This window comes from Thunnus thynnus, chromosome 2, assembly GCF_963924715.1.
Source record: "Thunnus thynnus chromosome 2, fThuThy2.1, whole genome shotgun sequence".
Lineage (NCBI taxonomy): Eukaryota > Metazoa > Chordata > Actinopteri > Scombriformes > Scombridae > Thunnus > Thunnus thynnus.
Genome location: NC_089518.1, coordinates 25,612,623 through 25,630,030, shown reverse-complemented (window position 1 = coordinate 25,630,030; position 17,408 = coordinate 25,612,623). Strand labels below are relative to the sequence as shown.

At 38.3% G+C, this 17,408-nt stretch overlaps 1 protein-coding gene across 1 annotated transcript in view; it reads right to left on the bottom strand.

The window, feature by feature from the left end:
• Nucleotides 1-17,408, bottom strand: part of ipo11 (importin 11) — a 126,384-nt gene that overhangs the window by 67,122 nt on the left and 41,854 nt on the right. Inside the window, exons 16-19 of the mRNA XM_067612685.1 lie at nucleotides 9,931-10,057; nucleotides 2,795-2,828; nucleotides 2,525-2,565; nucleotides 2,258-2,374 (exon numbers count right to left, since the gene is read on the bottom strand). Coding sequence (XP_067468786.1) covers nucleotides 2,258-2,374; nucleotides 2,525-2,565; nucleotides 2,795-2,828; nucleotides 9,931-10,057 — 319 coding nt within the window. The remainder of the gene's footprint in view (nucleotides 1-2,257; nucleotides 2,375-2,524; nucleotides 2,566-2,794; nucleotides 2,829-9,930; nucleotides 10,058-17,408) is intronic.

Genomic DNA, 17,408 nt, shown 5'->3' with positions numbered 1-17,408 from the left:
GCATTTAAAGTAACACTTCCCCCTGAAAGCTTTGCATGTTAGGTAACTGAGGTGAAGCGCTCAAGAAAAACAACACTGGCTGACATATGATATGAGTTAGGGCTGTGGCGGTATGGATTTTTTTCTTACTACAGTGAAAAAGCAACGTCTCTCTCTAAAGCAACATCTCTCTTACAATGGTGGTCTATGGGGAAAATGCTTTTTGAGCCACAGGGGTATTTTTCACTGCAATACCGCAAATGACCACTGGGAAAACTGGCTGCAAGGCTAAGTGGCGGAGCCCTGTCCAGCTCTTATAATACATCCATCACGTCGCCTCCTAAGTCTCCACTGTATTACTGTATATCACACAGTATTTGCACAAACACATGTATGACAGTTGTAACTTTTTTTTCTTTTTCTTAAATGTGGTGATGACAGTAATGAGCTCAACCCTGCACTAGGCATCACATGACTGCAGTATTGTGGTAATACGGTTATCGTCACAGCCCTAATGTGAGTGTTTGTATATCCATGGCAGTAATAGCAGCATCAATCATAGCTGAACTCATGGCTAGAGTAGCCTAATGATTTTCAGATTCTGCAGTCTGTATTGTGAAAATTTACCAGTGTCACCTATACAGTAAGCCTGTTCTATCATCCTTGCTTTTCACCCTGGATGATACAATGGGCAAATACATTGGCAGTGGCTGGTTGAAGGGATGGCCGTAACTGTGTTTTTAAATTTTACCCATCTCAAGTGGTTTATAATGTAAAATAAAAAAATAAGCAATTGACTAAACCATAGAAGATCTGACACTGAACCCCTTCTTCTGATTGCAGCCATATCCACAACTCTCCGTGTCATTGTTTCGATTATAAAATGGGCCTGGGTTTGTCATGTTTCTCTCTATCCTGAGTCACATAAAGTATTGCTGAAATATCTTAACTTTTTTGTTTTAAATTAAGTCCTTTTCTTTTAAATGTTATAAAAATATGGGTGGTGGGAAGCCAAGCAGATGCCATCACCTCATTCCTCTGTGAAATTGGAAAATGTGATGGCACACTGTAATTTAGGTGCAGTTGCTGCGTAGCCACCCAACTCTTAACACTCCCCTGACATCCTAGCAAGCATGGCACTGAATTACGTACTTTGAAAAGTATTCTGTCATTTTCCTTGTGCAGACTTGTGCTAACCTTTTGTATTCCCTGTAGCGACTATGTGGCTGGGCTGCAGACACCATATTGGGATTTTTTGCTCGATTACACCAATATAAGGAGCTGGCTAGGAGTACAGGGAACAGTAAAAAAGAAACACGACATATTGCCTTGAGGCGATTGATAAAAAGTGACAAAAACAGGCCCACAAACCAGCCTAGGATGACACCTGTGAGACTGACAGCAAAAAGAGAAAAATCTCATATCTGTCATCATGTTCATTTCAACTGAAGCTGCACTCATGGTTTCACTGCATAGTTTTCTCAGCTCCTGCCTCTCTTTGTGGCTTCAAAATCCCTTGTGAGAAAGGTTAGAATATTAATGTGACTTCCACTGACTCTAAAAGTTTAGCCAGGGTCAGGGACTGGGGAGGACTTAACCAGACTGACAGTTCACAAGGATGAAAGCCATTTCTGTGACAGATTTATGTCAAGGGATCGTTTAAGGGAAGGTGCTTTTAACGGATCTGAAAAAGCCTTGGGGGGTGTCAAGAATAGGGTCAATTTTTTAAGGATTGGCAGTTAAGTGGATTAGAGCAACTTATTGGATACTAAAAAAAATAATAAAATCCATATGGCCACAAAACCACTACGGCGGCAGAGGGGAAACTGTATCATCATGTTACATGAGAGTAGACATCAGAGTAACAGCTGCCTGAGGCCTTGCAATTTACAAAAGTCAAGAATTGGACGCTTCGCCAGTGCCAGTGTCTCAAGAAAGTGAAAATCTTTAATGTACAGCTATCTTTTGAAGACAGATGGTTGTTTCACCTTGGTGGTCTGCGGCTTGTACAGGGAGACAGATGTTTTATATCTGTGTTACAATGTTTTGTTTTGTTTTTTTCTTCACAGCTTCACAAGTTCCCTGCAGAGTCAGAATCAGTGAGTACCAGCGCTACTCTTCAGCAGCAAAATACATCTTCCCAGAAATCCAACACAGGGACTCCTTCAAAGACATTTCTGAGCTTGTCTCAACTTCACTTAAAATAACTGATATGAATAAATCAGTGGTATAAGTGATATGAAATAAGCACTTCCTTGTTTGACATCTCAAATCTCACCTGGATGTTTACTCTCTCGATAACACAGGAGATGACATGGAGCACCTGCATTTTAGTGTCACACTCTGTCACCTGCTGCAACAACTGGAAGAGCAGCCCAAAGATAGACTCGAGGTACTGTACAGAGTGTAGAGAGTTAGAGAGTTAGAAAATTGGAAAATTGACATCTGAAGAAGCTAATTTAATCATTGATTATTGTGAAATTTAGATTTTATCTTGACTGAATTAAAAGAACATAATTTCAACAGAAGTGAAAAATGTACTCACTGGGAGGAACTGTTCCGTCCGGAACTCAAAGTCATCAACAGGTGGTGCAGAGTTAAGGATGAAATAAAACTGAATAAAAGGAGGTACGCAAGCAGTTCAGCAGCTTGCTCTAAATAAACAATTTTCAGTTACCCTGGCATAACTAAGGACCAAAAAGCTTGGATCCTGTTAGATGCAGTGAGGCTTAAATAGCAAGTATAGTAATAATAGCATTACCAATTCAGTTGTTACAACCATGCCTGAGAAATAATATCAGTATGGGAAGGATATTGAGCTTCAGAGTTGTTGCTGTCTCAATCCGTACCTGTGGGGGGGGGGGAACAAAAAACAAAAAACATAAGCACACAGTACATTATGAAAAGTATTTAATGTTTCACATTTTTTTTCCAAATTGTTAACTAATCAAGGCTGTAGTGTGAAGACATAGTTTTTGTAGTGAACTAAGCTAAGAACAAGACTAAGAGTCTACAGCCATGCTGGCAGCTCTGTGACTTGCACTTGGGCACAGAGAGCTTTGAACTAAATGCTAATATTAACATGCTCACAATGACAAGACTAACATGCTGATGTTACGCATCAGTTAATGTTCACCGTGTTCACCATCTTAGTTCACATTAGTACATGTTAGCATGCTAACATCTGTTAATTAGCATTACGCACAAAGTACAACTGAGGCTGATGGGAATGTCATTAGTTTGCAGGAATTTGCTCATAACCAAAATATTGGGCACATTCAACCTGATCTGATGATGGTGCTAGATGAAAAGGAAATACATCCAAAAGTTGTCAAGACATTTCACTAAAAACCGCAAATGTCAACCTCATGGCGGTGCTATCAACTTAGAATCTTAGACATTCACGGTTCCATTGACTTTTCATTTATTTTACAGGATACGTGAAAACGCCCCCTAGCACCTGCTGTTGGTGCTAGGGGGAAAATTCAGAGGACCAGTCATTAGGATTAATCCTCTATGCACTATGGATATCTCTACCAAATTCAAATCATAGCAATAGCCTATATCTAGTAGTTGTTGAGCTTTTTCAGTCTGGACTTAAGTGTTGGACTGATCAACCAACCGTCAGACAGACAGATCAACACCGCCATCCCTAGAGTCTTGCCACTAGCACGGCTAGTAAAAATGAACAGCGCAAAAGAAATTTAGAGATGATAAACATAAACAGAAAAAGACTGCCACATCTACACATGCAGCAACAGAACAACACACAAACAAATTACATTTTCCTATAATGAAAGTCTCATAAAGACTACAACTAGCTCTCGGTATAAGAAAAGCTTTTCATAACTGAACACTCTCCGAGTGTGTCTATAGCAAATTAAAATGAGGCTGTCCTCTGTTATATAGCGAAGCGGTCCCTTACTCTGGCAGTGTAATCTAGCATTGTCAGAGTGATGGAGTGATCAGATAGAGGGGAGAAGATTAAAGAAGGCAAACGAGTGAAGAGAAAGGTGAGTGACTGAGAACTCAATTACAGCTGGTCTTTGCTCTCAACAATTTCACAACACATTGAAAGTACAACAGGCATGAGTCTCAATAGGGTCAAGAAGGGTGTTTGAGTGTGTGTCTGTATCAGCAGTGTTGCAGACAAATACTATCAAAACTATTGAAGCTATGTTTTTGCGAGCTTTGTAATGTATTTTTAGATTAAATAACCTCCTGTGCTACAGCTACATTATTTCTTCAGTCTTAAGATCTAATGAATGAGTTAAAGTGAACGAGCTTTGCTTAAGCCAATAATATGAGTCCAGAGATAAGAGTTTGGGAAACTTCTTTGAGGTCTTCAGTTATAAGTTAGAGTTCATTTGGATAACTTATTGTAGAAACACACAATTTTTACAGTCTTGATTGCAGCAATCATACTTTAAATAAAACAGTTTTGGCCTGTGTTCCTCTATGTACTAACCACAGCATGTGGCACTAAAAAAAGCTACCTTCTGTGTACATTTTACCCATATTAGTTAGCTGTATAGCGTAACACATCAGCTGTAATACTAACTGGAACAATAAAACAGATCGATCCTTATTTTCTCTATGTGCATGATTTCATATCTTTTAATATGGTAAAATGTGGACTTCTATTATGTAACTTTGGATGACTGCATACATTTGTAGGAAGAAAATGTGTTAGTTAAATATTTTATTTTTCAGTCCATGAATGATTAATATATCCATATTTGTGATGGAGTCTTTTCGAAAAACACAAACCGTCTCAACTGAAGTAGTTGGAGTTTCTCTTTTTATACTCTCTACTTTTTATACTTTTCATGCCAATCAATTCACTTCAAAGGTAAGTCAGCTTTCTGGAAGTTACTTATTTTGCACCATGCTTATGTTTTTGTGCATAAAATCCAAAGCATAAGCCCAGTAGCATCACACTTCACTGGCTGGTGTATTTTCCAGATTTTGAATTAATAAGCAGCCCGATTTCATAAAGCCTCCCACAAAAACAACTTCCCTATCTTTGGTGTAGACCTGTCACTGCTGCAGAGGATGATAACAGCAAAGTTACCCTTCGAGCTTTAAACTACACGCTGACATTTATATTTTCTATGACCCATGGCCCATGCTGACCACTGTCCGCCACCAAAAGTGCCTACAATGGGCATGTGAACATCAGAACTGGATCAAGGAGCAATGAAACGTGGTCTTTTACATCATGTGGATGGCCGGGTGCGTGAGCGTCATTTACCTGGGGAAGAGATGGCAACAAGATGCACTATGGGAAGAAGGCAAGTTGCCAGGGGCAGTGTGATGCTCTGGGCAATGGTTTGCTGGGAAACCTTGAGTCCTGGCAATCATGTGGATGTTACTTTGACACGTACCACCTACCTAAACACTGTTGCAGACCAAGTACACCCCTTCATGACAACGGTTTTCCCTGAGGGCAGTGGCCCTGCCACACCACAAAATTGTTCAGGAATGGTTTGAGGAACATGACAAAGAGTTCAAGGTGTTGGCTTGGCTTCCAAATTCCCCAGATCTCAATCTGATTGAGCATCTGTGGGATGTGCTGGAAAAACAAGTCAGATCCATGGAGGCCCTGCCTCTCAACTTACAGGATTTAAAGGATCTGCTGCTGACAAGGGGCTGCCAGATACCAGAGGACACCCTCAGAGGTCCTGTGGAGTCCCTGCCTTGATGGGTCAGAGCTATTTTGGTGGCACAAGGGGGACCTATACAATATTATGCAGGTGGTTTTTATGTTGTGGCTGATCGATATATATATATATATATATATGTTTAGTGTTTTTGAAACACTAAGAAACAAACAGATTTTGAAGCTGCAATTATGCTTTCTGTCTATGGTACTGCAATAAGCATGATTTATGATGGTTTTGTTTAAGGAGTGTATGTCATCAATATTTAACAAATGCAACAATAGCATCAATTTCCCTTGTGGTGAATTAATTGGAATATCTGGAGACCAAAAATAAAAATATAACCACTGTTCCATGGAACACAGCATGAAATCGAGTCACTAAAAAGACAACATTTGTCATATTAACATTAATGAAATTATCTAAATCATCTCCTTTCTATCAAATATTTAACAAGCTGTGGAGTTATGGTGGTCACAACAAGGCAGACACAAAATTTAATCTTCTCTCTAAGAACAGCATGACAGAAAATTGCCAGATTCAATCAGAAAGACATGAAAGCTATTCCATGTCATTGTGAATGTATTAAATAGATTTAAAAACAGACAAGCTGGTGTAGCTGTCCTCCATTTACAAGAATTTCAAAGACTGATCCTATGTTCAAAACGTGAAGATAAGTTAAAACCACTGTAGAACTCATAATCAAGATTTGAAATTGCTTTAAGTTGAATTTAAGACATGCAGTAGTTGGATTTAGAGATTACAAATCCACCCCCTGTGTCTGCAAGATGATAAAATACAGAATAATGTTTTAGTAATGCTGCATATATTAACAAGCAACAAAAGGAGTATGTTGATGAACGAGGCCCATCAGTCGCCATCAGCACTGGCCTTGTTGGCAATTCAAACACTAATGAGAGAAACTGCATTTCAATTTTACTGCAAAGCGCAAAAGATAGTAGACTGCTTAGTGAAATACTCAGATGGGTCTCATAAACACACAAACATAGTGTCTGACAATGATTCGGTCAAAACATTTGCTTCACATTATTATTCAGTCTCAAACTGTCTTTGAGGGATGCTAAAAACAGCAGGTTCAAACTGAATTTAAAAGTGATTAAAAGTTTAATCAGTAAAAATTACATTTACCCAACTCAATGAATCTACAAACGACATGGAAAAGCTTCAACTTGGCAACTACGTAATAAAAAGCAACACCAGATCCAAAAAAAAGTAACGGTACAGGAAATCACTGATGCTGCTGCTTCCAGCCAAACTGCATGCATGTAAACTGCCATGTGTAAACTACCATGAATGCCCACTCCCCTCCTTTAGAGAAATAATTCCAGTGCTCAACTGATACTTGGTATAAATTAATAGCAGTTGTTAGCTGTACCTGTGATAAATTTAAGACAGATCATATCGCCTAAAACACCCCAGGATTGGGTCAAAGTTCCATTGTGGCCTCATAGACACCAATCACCAAGCAAAAACAAAAGCAATAAACAAGTAGTATCTGGGAATTACCATTCGACTGATAAACAACAATACTTTACAGAAATTGAAGCAGCCGCTATCACTGAAATCACTGGACATAGAGAGCAGCAGATTAATGATTAGTTTTTTTTTTAGATTTACTTGTATCTCTCATATGATGTATCATTTTACTCTAACTGTACGAGTTATACTGATGACATATATTTACATTTTGCATTGAAAAAAGTCACTTGATATAATATGGATACCTGAGACAAATTTTGGTCCTAAGAAAGGCATAAATACATATTTGCTATGTTCTCTCCTTACTGTCAGGTTATAATCTTCAATGCCAGTAATTATTTGTGGTTCAAAACTGATGTCAGTTGGTACAGTGCATTTCTTGTAGAGTAACCAAGACATGACTGAGTGGGATTATAGCCATGTAGCACAAATCCATATTTACAATGCTTCTAAGCCCTCCTGCAGTTGAGGAAAAGTGAACAGAAATAGGACAAACTGTTGACTGAAACGTCACAGCTTGATGTCGTCAAAGCTGGCTTAACGACATATAGAAAACATTATTACCTCCTACTGGGAATGCAAATAACCTGAAAACAGAAGGAGTTAAACTTGCCACCGATGTTATTTTTAGCCTTTACTCAGAATCTGTGAGTAAATATCAGAGAAGAATGCAGCTGTTAGAGAGAAGAGGAGAATGTATTGGAGGAAATGGGGAGAGGAATATGTGGCACAATGGAAGGCTGTAAGCAACAGGCATCTGTGATCTGTGATTAAGCTCATTGACGCGTCTCATTGACAGGTGCCAATAAACTGTGCACGTATGTCTTTGTTTTGCTTTCAAAGCTCCCAGTGTGTAACATTGCCAAAAAGAAAAAAATATATATATCTACACTTCTCTAACACATTAAATATAAAATATTAGCATCATCTTTGATAAGAAACTGAAATTTTGTAACCATATAAATCAGTTGTAAAATTGTGTTTTACAATGGGTGACTGTGCTTTCATTATAAAAGTTGCTGAGCTCTGAAATGATCTTCCTGGGGATATCTGGTTAGTCCTTCAATATGTTTCTTAAAATAGTCCTAAAAGTTATTCTAATCCTTAGTTTATGTCATTTAAATTATTATCTTTTAACTTTTGATATATCTATCTATAATATATCAAATCTAATATAAACCTTTGCAATAACAACTGTTTATTAGGACTACATAATAAAGATGATTTCTGCCTCTCATGTTCCCCACTTGTCTTGTTTAAAAAAAAACACCTCATAAGACAATAAAGCAAGTAAGACAATAAAGCTACAAGCTAAGTGGCTGAGCTGAACTGTGCTCATAGGAACAAATCAATAAGACTCTCTCATGTCGATTACTCTTTTCAGAGAAGTACAGAAACTGAAATGTCAGAGATAAATATAACCGTTATCATGAGTGATTCACTTTCCATCTGAACAACAAGGACCAAAGAATAGCAATAGAGATATTGATAAGCAATTGGACTGATTGATAGAGGGCAGTTTTCTCCATTAGCCCATTAAAAGTTTATGATCAATAATTAATTCCACCCAAAAGGCTCTAATTGGCCCAGACAATATTGATGAGGAGTCACAACATGATTGATCAGCTGGGAAGTGATGTAACAGCAAGCTGGTGTGAAGAAAGACCATTGAAACTGTAAGAGCCATCATTCTCCCTCGTAAACCTTGAAGCAAATTCCAATTTACAGCACTGGATTATGAAAGCAGTGTGACCTGAATCTACTAAATCTAGTTTTTCATATTAAAACTGTAGCTGGCTAATAATTAAGATTAAGTAATTAAGTAAGATTTGGAAAAAACAATGCCAAATGTATTTCATGGAATAATCTAGACCTGAAACGATTAGTTGATTAATTGATCGACAGAAAACTAATCAGTAACTATTAAAATATTTTTTAAGATTTGCTAAAATTCTCTGGGTCCACCCAAAATGAATGATGCATCATACATTTCATATAGCAGGGGACATGCAACTATTATTAGAGTGCTGCACAAATGTTAGAGATTAGACTTCCTTCCATGGCATTAATATTGTCAGAGCATAGAGTTTGCGTGGGCTCTGCCTTATGCCTCTTATTATAATGATAATTACATTATAATCCTAATTACATTTTATCTTTAGTTAAACATGGCAGGAGGGATGCAAATAAACACACATTAAAAAGTTCCTGCACAAAAAGATGGACTTGAAGTAAAGCAGAGAGACTGAACCCAGTCTTTCATCAGGGTTGGTTTTCTAATGGTGAGATTATCATGAATTGCATTATAAATAATGGATAGAATTTTTCACATTCCTATTCTATAAATTATGTTCAAATAACACATCAAATGCACAACTCATGAGGCAAGAAATGTAATTTGAATTGAGGATGACTGTGGCATAATAATATTTTCCCAAAATAGGATAACAAAGGAGTTTACCAAGGCCACGGATGAATAAAAACATCAATGTGTGAATAAAAGGTTTAGTTTTCTAATCAAAACTAGATTAAGAAATTAGAAAATCTTAAATAGCGTGTTGAGAAATCAGATGATAAAAACTTCACTAACAGTGTTTGGCTTTGTTTGTAGAAATGTGGCAGCATAATAGCTGTTTGTGTGGCTGACTGTGCACTTTCTCTAATGGCCCATTTCAGTCATTACGAATCTGGGGAAGTGTTTTCTGGGGAAGCTGATTATCCACAGTCATAATAAGCAGTCAAAAAGGAAAAAAAAATAAACTTGACTTTGTGTCTGTATCTGCCTTACCACCAAGTCAGGATCCTGCATGAGACTGAGGATGACCTCGTAGAGTAAAGGCCGAAGGTCAGATTTGAACTTGACAGAGATCCACTGTCCTATTAGCCAGATGACTCGTCGGCGAATTAACTTGTACCTAGAGGAGAGAGGAGAGGAGTTAGTTGTTTGGAGAGAAAAAACTTAAGAGACTTCTTCTCTGCAATCTTTATCCATATCATATTTTGAAGAAATGAAACCAATGGCTTTCTAATCTTATCAGCACAATGTAGCTATAGCACTTACGGATCCATAACAACACTTGGGCCAGCTACTCAAATGATGAAATTTTTTTTTTACTCTTTTATCAGTGGCTTACGAATGCGGGGAATGCAGCGTAATTTGTGCTCTGGGGAGAAGGGCCATATCACCGTCCCTTTATAACACGTATTCGGATCCACGGCTATGTCTAATTTAACTCACACTCTGCTTGTGTCTTTTTCTGTGTGCATGGCGCTAGATTAGAGTCCCCAGAGAGATAGAGGCTCTGTTACACAGGATATTGGAAAACACGGCGGTAAGATTTGTTACACATAAAACACGCTCCAAACACAACCCCGTGGAGAAATTGAGAGAAAAACAGAGAACCAGGTGAAGAAAGCGTCAAGAATGAGTGTGTATATGTATGTATTTGCTGAAATTAATGCATGCAATCAGGAGAAAAAAAAGGGACATGGGACCAGTGAATGAGAAAAACTAAATAAAGGAAATATCCTATTTAGAAAACTAAAGTGATGAAAAAAATTAGAGGTGTGGAAATTCCTTGATTCAAAGTTGCATCGTGATGCAGACATGGACGATTCTGCATTGACTCACAAATGTCAAAAATTCTAAATGTTAGTTAATAATGTGATGTTGACAGAACAAAAAAATGCAGAAATCAACTGCGTGGGCAGTGCAGCACCCGGACAGTCTACAGCACACACACACAATAGAGTTCTCTTGTAGTTCATCAAAAGACAGCGGTTGCAAGCATTTTTTGATTTAATGACTAAATAATTACCTTTGCAGGATGAACATTAAGTATATTGTGAACTTTCTACGCCATCACCCAGAGACAGTAGCAGTAACAAACGAGACTGACTGATCAACACACACTGCAGCACTTACACAACTTAAACCAACTCTGAGGTGAAGAAAATAATTTGGTGTTCAGTCTGTATCACCTCAAAAACCCTGAACCTGCTCAGCGTCTTGTACAATGATGGCTTTCTCCAGAGCTAACAGTGCAACAGAGAGGCCGCTCTCCATTGCTGGAGACATGACATTAATAACAACACAGCAGAGCACTTTGCCTTCTCCTCATGTTGGTATTCTCATACAGGCAGGAGACTGTAAGATGTGTTCAAATTAATTAATTTATTCATTAATGCAGATGCTTAAAAATGAATACATACATTAATTAATGCAGTTAACTTTTTAAAACAAAAAGGCTGCTGACCATTTATCCTAATTGCCAGTTATGTTTCATATAGGACTTTAGAGGAATATGGACACTAGTGAATGTTTTGGCACACAGTATACTGGAGCAAGAGACTGAAAATTGTGCCCCATTTTCTACTCATTTAATTAAGAATCAGTTTTGAATCGAGAATCGAATCGTGAGATTCCCAAAGATTCACACCCCTAGTAGTGTGTGATATGAATTAAAATGTCCCACACTGCATGTGCCAAATGTGAGGCACTGCATGTTGGGAAGTGATGGTTTTTCAACAATTGAGTCAGGCAGGCAAGAAGTGTCTCTCAGCATCTACCTCTGTTAGTATCCAAAGCAGACATTGTGTCTAAGGACCGCCTTGACAGAAATGAGCGGATGGAGGGATCAAGGAATGGAGACATGAGAGAATAAAGGATGGGGTTGGGGGGGGTGACAGTCTTGTTGGCTTCTTGTCAAATATCCACAGGGATCCAGAGACCGAAGACTGGGCCAGTAGCCAGAAGGTACTAAACAACAGCATGACTCAAGACTTGGAGATGGCAAACAACACTGTGTGCATGTCTGTGTGTGTGTGTGTGTGTGTGTGTGTGTGTGTGAGAATGGAAGTTTGCTTGTGTGAGTGAGCAGATGTGTGTTTTGTCACTTGAAAATTGGTTTGAATGATTTCCAAATATATTTCAAATAAACATTTGCCAAAAGCATTTTGAAATCTAAGATTTTACTTATAGATTACCATCACTAACAACATCAAGCTAAATGCCATTTGGAATTAATTTCTCATCATCATACAAAACACAAGATGGCACATTGACACTCCTGGGATAAACTGCTAAGAAACAGTGGAGCATGCGAGGAGAATAAACTAGCATCCAATTACTTTTAAAGAAAAACAAAAGGCAGCCAGAGCATTCTGATTTCCTACAAGCTTTTATGGAGGCTGAAACATATGGGATGGTTCCAACATGATGGTGATGGCAGTGCCAGTGGACAATGGCCATGGGCACATTCCCAGAGCTCTCTCTATAATCAGGTTCCAAACAACAGCTTGGCACCAGCACAATAACACTCAGTGGCATCACGAATAAATAATCAAATTACAGATGATTATCTGCTGTCACACTGACACTCATACAAAGGAAAATCTAGGACTCTGACCCTATTTGGTGTATTCTGGTGTATTTTAAACATCCTTTTTATATATGCAGTAGAAAACAAAACACAGTATATTTGAATGTTAATGCTAGTTTAAATTTGAACATAAACAAAATAAATCCTGACAATTGTTAGCATTATTTCTGACAACATTATAATCCATATGTTTATTATTCTTTCATGGCATTTGTTGGAGTGACTAAAAGATTAGTGTTCCCAATTCTGTATACAATATCAAGAATTGTGTGTGTCTGCAAATGACAGATACAGACTATCTTCTTGAGCTGGAGAGACTATTAAAGTCCATGTAAAGGAAAATCAGAGATTTCTTTTTAAACACATTATACATGTTAAAAAATAATTGCTGAAAACACGTGAAAAGACTGAACTTTGCAGTACTGAATTGTGGAATTCGAGCGTTAAACTGTTTTCACCATTTCTGACTTTTCAGGACTTTTAGGACGGGCCTGAAATGGTGCCTCTGTGGCGTAGCTGCCACCCACAGCTTCAGCTTCAGCACTGGATGGGAGGTCCCCGGCCACAGGGAGAGCATTTGCTGGGCAGCACTTCACCAAAAAGTGGCATGAGGCACTGTGAGAGGCAATTGCTCCAAAGGTAATAGCCACAATGAAGCTTCTTTTCAGCAGATAAGTGAGTAATGTTAGGTACACCAAAGTCCATTGAAAAAAAACAACAATATAACATACCAATGACTGGTGATGGTTCGCTTGTTAACTAGTCATTTAAGTTACATTTTTACTGAAACAAGTCCAGATTTACCTACAAAATATGTGCTGAATTAAACAGTGGCTCCTAACATCACTTTATTTTTAAAATATCATCCATGTTGCTTGTCTTACACCCACAAACAAGGCCTATTTTAACATTGTGTATTTTTATACAGGAGTTTGGTAGGAGCGTTGTTGACTCACAGGCTGCTCAGTTGGGCCAGCGTTTCAGAGCTCAGAATACTGCTTATTTTTTCACGATTTTGAAACCTAATTTTATATACCTGGTGACTTTGTTTAATCATTCAAATTTGGCAGGGTGGTTAATAACACATTTTTCTGTGGTGTGACAAACTCGGGGCACATATTTATTATTGCTTTACGCGGACTTTAACAGTATGCTGGCAAAGTGGAGGAAAAGCATGGAAAGGCAGACGGACAGGCAAGTTGACAGGAGTAGTTGTCCATCAGTCTGGTCAAGGTTAGACACGACTCATCCACACTACAACTGTCTCCTCCTACATAACTTCACAATGCTGCTCATTCTTCTGGCAAACACATGGGATACCCACATGGACAAAACATGTACAAAAAATAGAAAATAAAAAAAAAGCAGTATCCCAATTTCACATTTTCCTCAAACAAGTAGACACTCTTTCTTTGCTTCTATTCTGCTGACATTTTCCTAAATTATATTTTTATTATATAAACATCATATACACGAGAAAGCCAGTTTCCTTAATAAAATAAGGTAATAGTTTTCAGACTGCGTGAAGTATCTCCTTCAGTCTGAGCGAATTATTATCAGTGCGTAAATCATACCACTAATGAAAAACATTTATTTCATTCATTTTTACCATGTCATCTGTGCTACCAGTGATTTACTTTGCACCAAAAATGTCTGCTTAGAATAGTATTTTTGCATTGGGTCAAAAAGGTGGTTCGAACAGGGTGTAATATTTTGTTTATCAGATAGGTATTCATGCGGCTTAATCCACATCAACACTTAATTGTAGCCTTTTACTTACAGTGCTGCGTGCAAATGTCAGTGCACTCACTGGGATTACAAGGCTGTTTATTTAATGGTGTCAACATCATGTGAAAGACCTTGCAAGTCACAAAGGGAGCGGATACAAGAGGAAAATAACACTAAAATAAGTATAACTGTAAGGAAGGAAACCACAAAAATGCAGACCTCAACCAGACAACATTTATAATCAGGCAACAGTTTATTAGGGGTCATGACTCATAGGCACAGCTGTGTGAGATTTCTAATTCAGCAAACTAGCTTGCACATACTTCAGCAATAAAAGCCAATTGTGACTTTTGTTTTTGCTCATATTCCAACCATTTTACTTGTGTCAATTTTGTTAGGAGGATAAAAACAAACAGAAATATATCCATGATGGCGAAAACAAGTCATAAAGAAGGAATGAAGTTTAAGAGAACCAGAGCACAGAATCATTTTAGAGCATCTATTGGTCACCCAGGGGTGAGCATGACCTTTCTAACAAAACTCCAGATGAAAGGTCAAGCTACAAAAGGCAATGTCAAAATGCCAGTATTCCACAGTATTGTATGCTGTTAAGTCTGACAGTAGAATGATGGAACACACTCAGTATCTCTGTGTCACTGTCTGTCTAGGTGACACAAAAGCTCCTTCTGGCTATTCAGAGATGTCAGTGTGAGTGATATTACGGGCGTTGGTTGTGTCCAAGTAGGAGTCGTATATTCTTCTTGTTTGTGTGTATGTGTGTGATAACTCGCTGTCATCTCTGAACACTCAGATGTTACGATTCATCACAGGTATGACTACTGTTTTGGCTGAGGCAGAGGTAGGAGGAAGAGATTGACAGCAAGACAAAATCTCAGTGTGTGCGGCAGTGAGTGCATAAATGTGCAGATAAGTGGTATGATTTGTGCACTGATAATTTATACATAGCTATTACCAAGGACTGTGAGGGAGTTTCCTCACACAGTCTGAAAACTATTATTTTACTCTATTAAGGAAACTGGCTTTCTAATTTATATGATGTTTATAAAATGAGGTTATGACAGAAACATGACAATTCCAATGCTTTGTAATCGCATGTAAACACACTGAATATAAAACAGAAGAAGCACCACATGAAGGCCTTAGGTAGTTGGAAATGGTGCTTGGTGTTTTTCTTAAAACATATTCCCCTAAACTAGGAAAATGTCAGCAGAATGGAAGCAAAGTCAAAATCTCAGTGTGTGCAGCAATAAGTACATAAGTGTGCATTCAGTATGTTTTTTTGTGAAGTCATTATGCCACAAGGTAACAACCAACTTTATTTTTAATTTTTTTTTATACAAGGGAACTTACTGGCAACCTGAGGCTCAGCCACAGGTGTAAGTCACACACACACACAATAGTTTTGCTGATGAATATGGTCATTAAAATTAGACGTTCTCTTCTTCATAATAAGTACAGACTTTTGCACAGCTTAAAGTTAAATCAGTGAAACATACAGGCAAAAAGGCACCACCAAAGCTCAGAAGAGCAAAGTTTACTAAATCTGCAAATACAGAAGTAAACACATATCTGTCTTGTACATAGCTGACTTTTCAGACACAGTCAAGTGCGGGTCGATATTACTAAGAATTAATTACCTTGACTCAGTCTATCAGTCTAATATGCAGACTCCACCCTTGAGCACCAGACTAAGGACACCTAGACATCAACCAGCTTGTCAATATAGAGGCTCCACAGACAGTTAATGTCACATAGAGCACCTGGCTTCTCATCTGGACGTTCATTTGTTTATGTCATTGTCTCACTGGCTGTCCAACTACAGGTCTGCATGGGGCATTATGGCCCACAGGTCCCACAAGACCCACAGCAGATGTTGGTGACATTTTCTCTTTTTTCCCCCCTCTCTCTCCTCAAGGCTGTGGGCAGGTATGACCAGACACTTGCAGTGTAGACTGTCTAGCCATTTACAGTATTAGCAAGCCATAACATGCCAAATACATTTGCATGTATTTAGTTTAGTGTCTTTGTAATGTCGATCAAGAAGACAAGCTGTACTAAATGCTCCAACAGCCAATACCCAGAGGGCTAAAGAATGTAGACGACACAGCATGATGTGGGAATGCTGTCGTGGTTTTGACAAATGTGCACCAGGCAGTATTATGAGTGTAAAATCACATATTGTTGCAGGACACAAAGACAGACGACAGTTACAGACAAAGAAGACAATTATAGAAAAAGTGTGTCAGCCAGAAAACCTGCTTTGAATGTGGCTCCTGGCAGATGCCAATGCAGGTATTGTCCTTCTGCTTCTCATATCATATATATGCCGAGTTGAGGACATATTTCAGCCATGGTACTTCTATGTTTTAACTGCTCTTATTCTTTACCCAATGTTGCGAAACTAAAATTCAGAGACAAAAAGTAACCCTAAAACGACTTTTTTTTTATTTGGTATTAGAGCAGACTGGTAGTACTTTAAGACCTAGATGCAATCTATACTCTAAAGTAGTGGTGCTGAAATATACCCTTAGAATCTGAACAACCGGTCTTTTCTTCTCTGTCAACAGATCAACACAAATTTTTGTAACAACCTTGTGTGCCACATTAAAACAAGATTTAATTTAACAAGAAGCCGTTTTGTCCATTCGTTTTGCAGGTATTTGGTCATAAACCAAAGTACTGGACACAAGTATTGGCATTCAATATATGTGTAGGCTGGTTAGCAGATGGTACAGTTGAAAGGCTTAGTGGTAATTAAATCCCCTACATCTAACAACAAATCATGTTACCAATACGGTACTGCAGAATGGTGGGGCTGTAATACAGCACAAGCACTTAAACACTTAAATTGGGGTGATGACATGTGACATGAGATAGGTGAGGTGGCTAAGGCCATAACAAGTAATCACAGATCTACCATTTCACAGTTAATGTCCTGGTCCCGACAAGTCCCTGATATCAATCCTACTGAATGGAATTTAGTTTAGAATGACCTTGAAAGCAGCATTTGTAGAAAGGAACCTCCACCCATCAGCCTTAGGCAGTTGTACAAAGTCCTGAAGAGTACATGGTGAGCTCTGATACCAAGGCACTACAGGTCCCTTTTAAGTCTCTGCCACAAAATGTAATAGCTGTT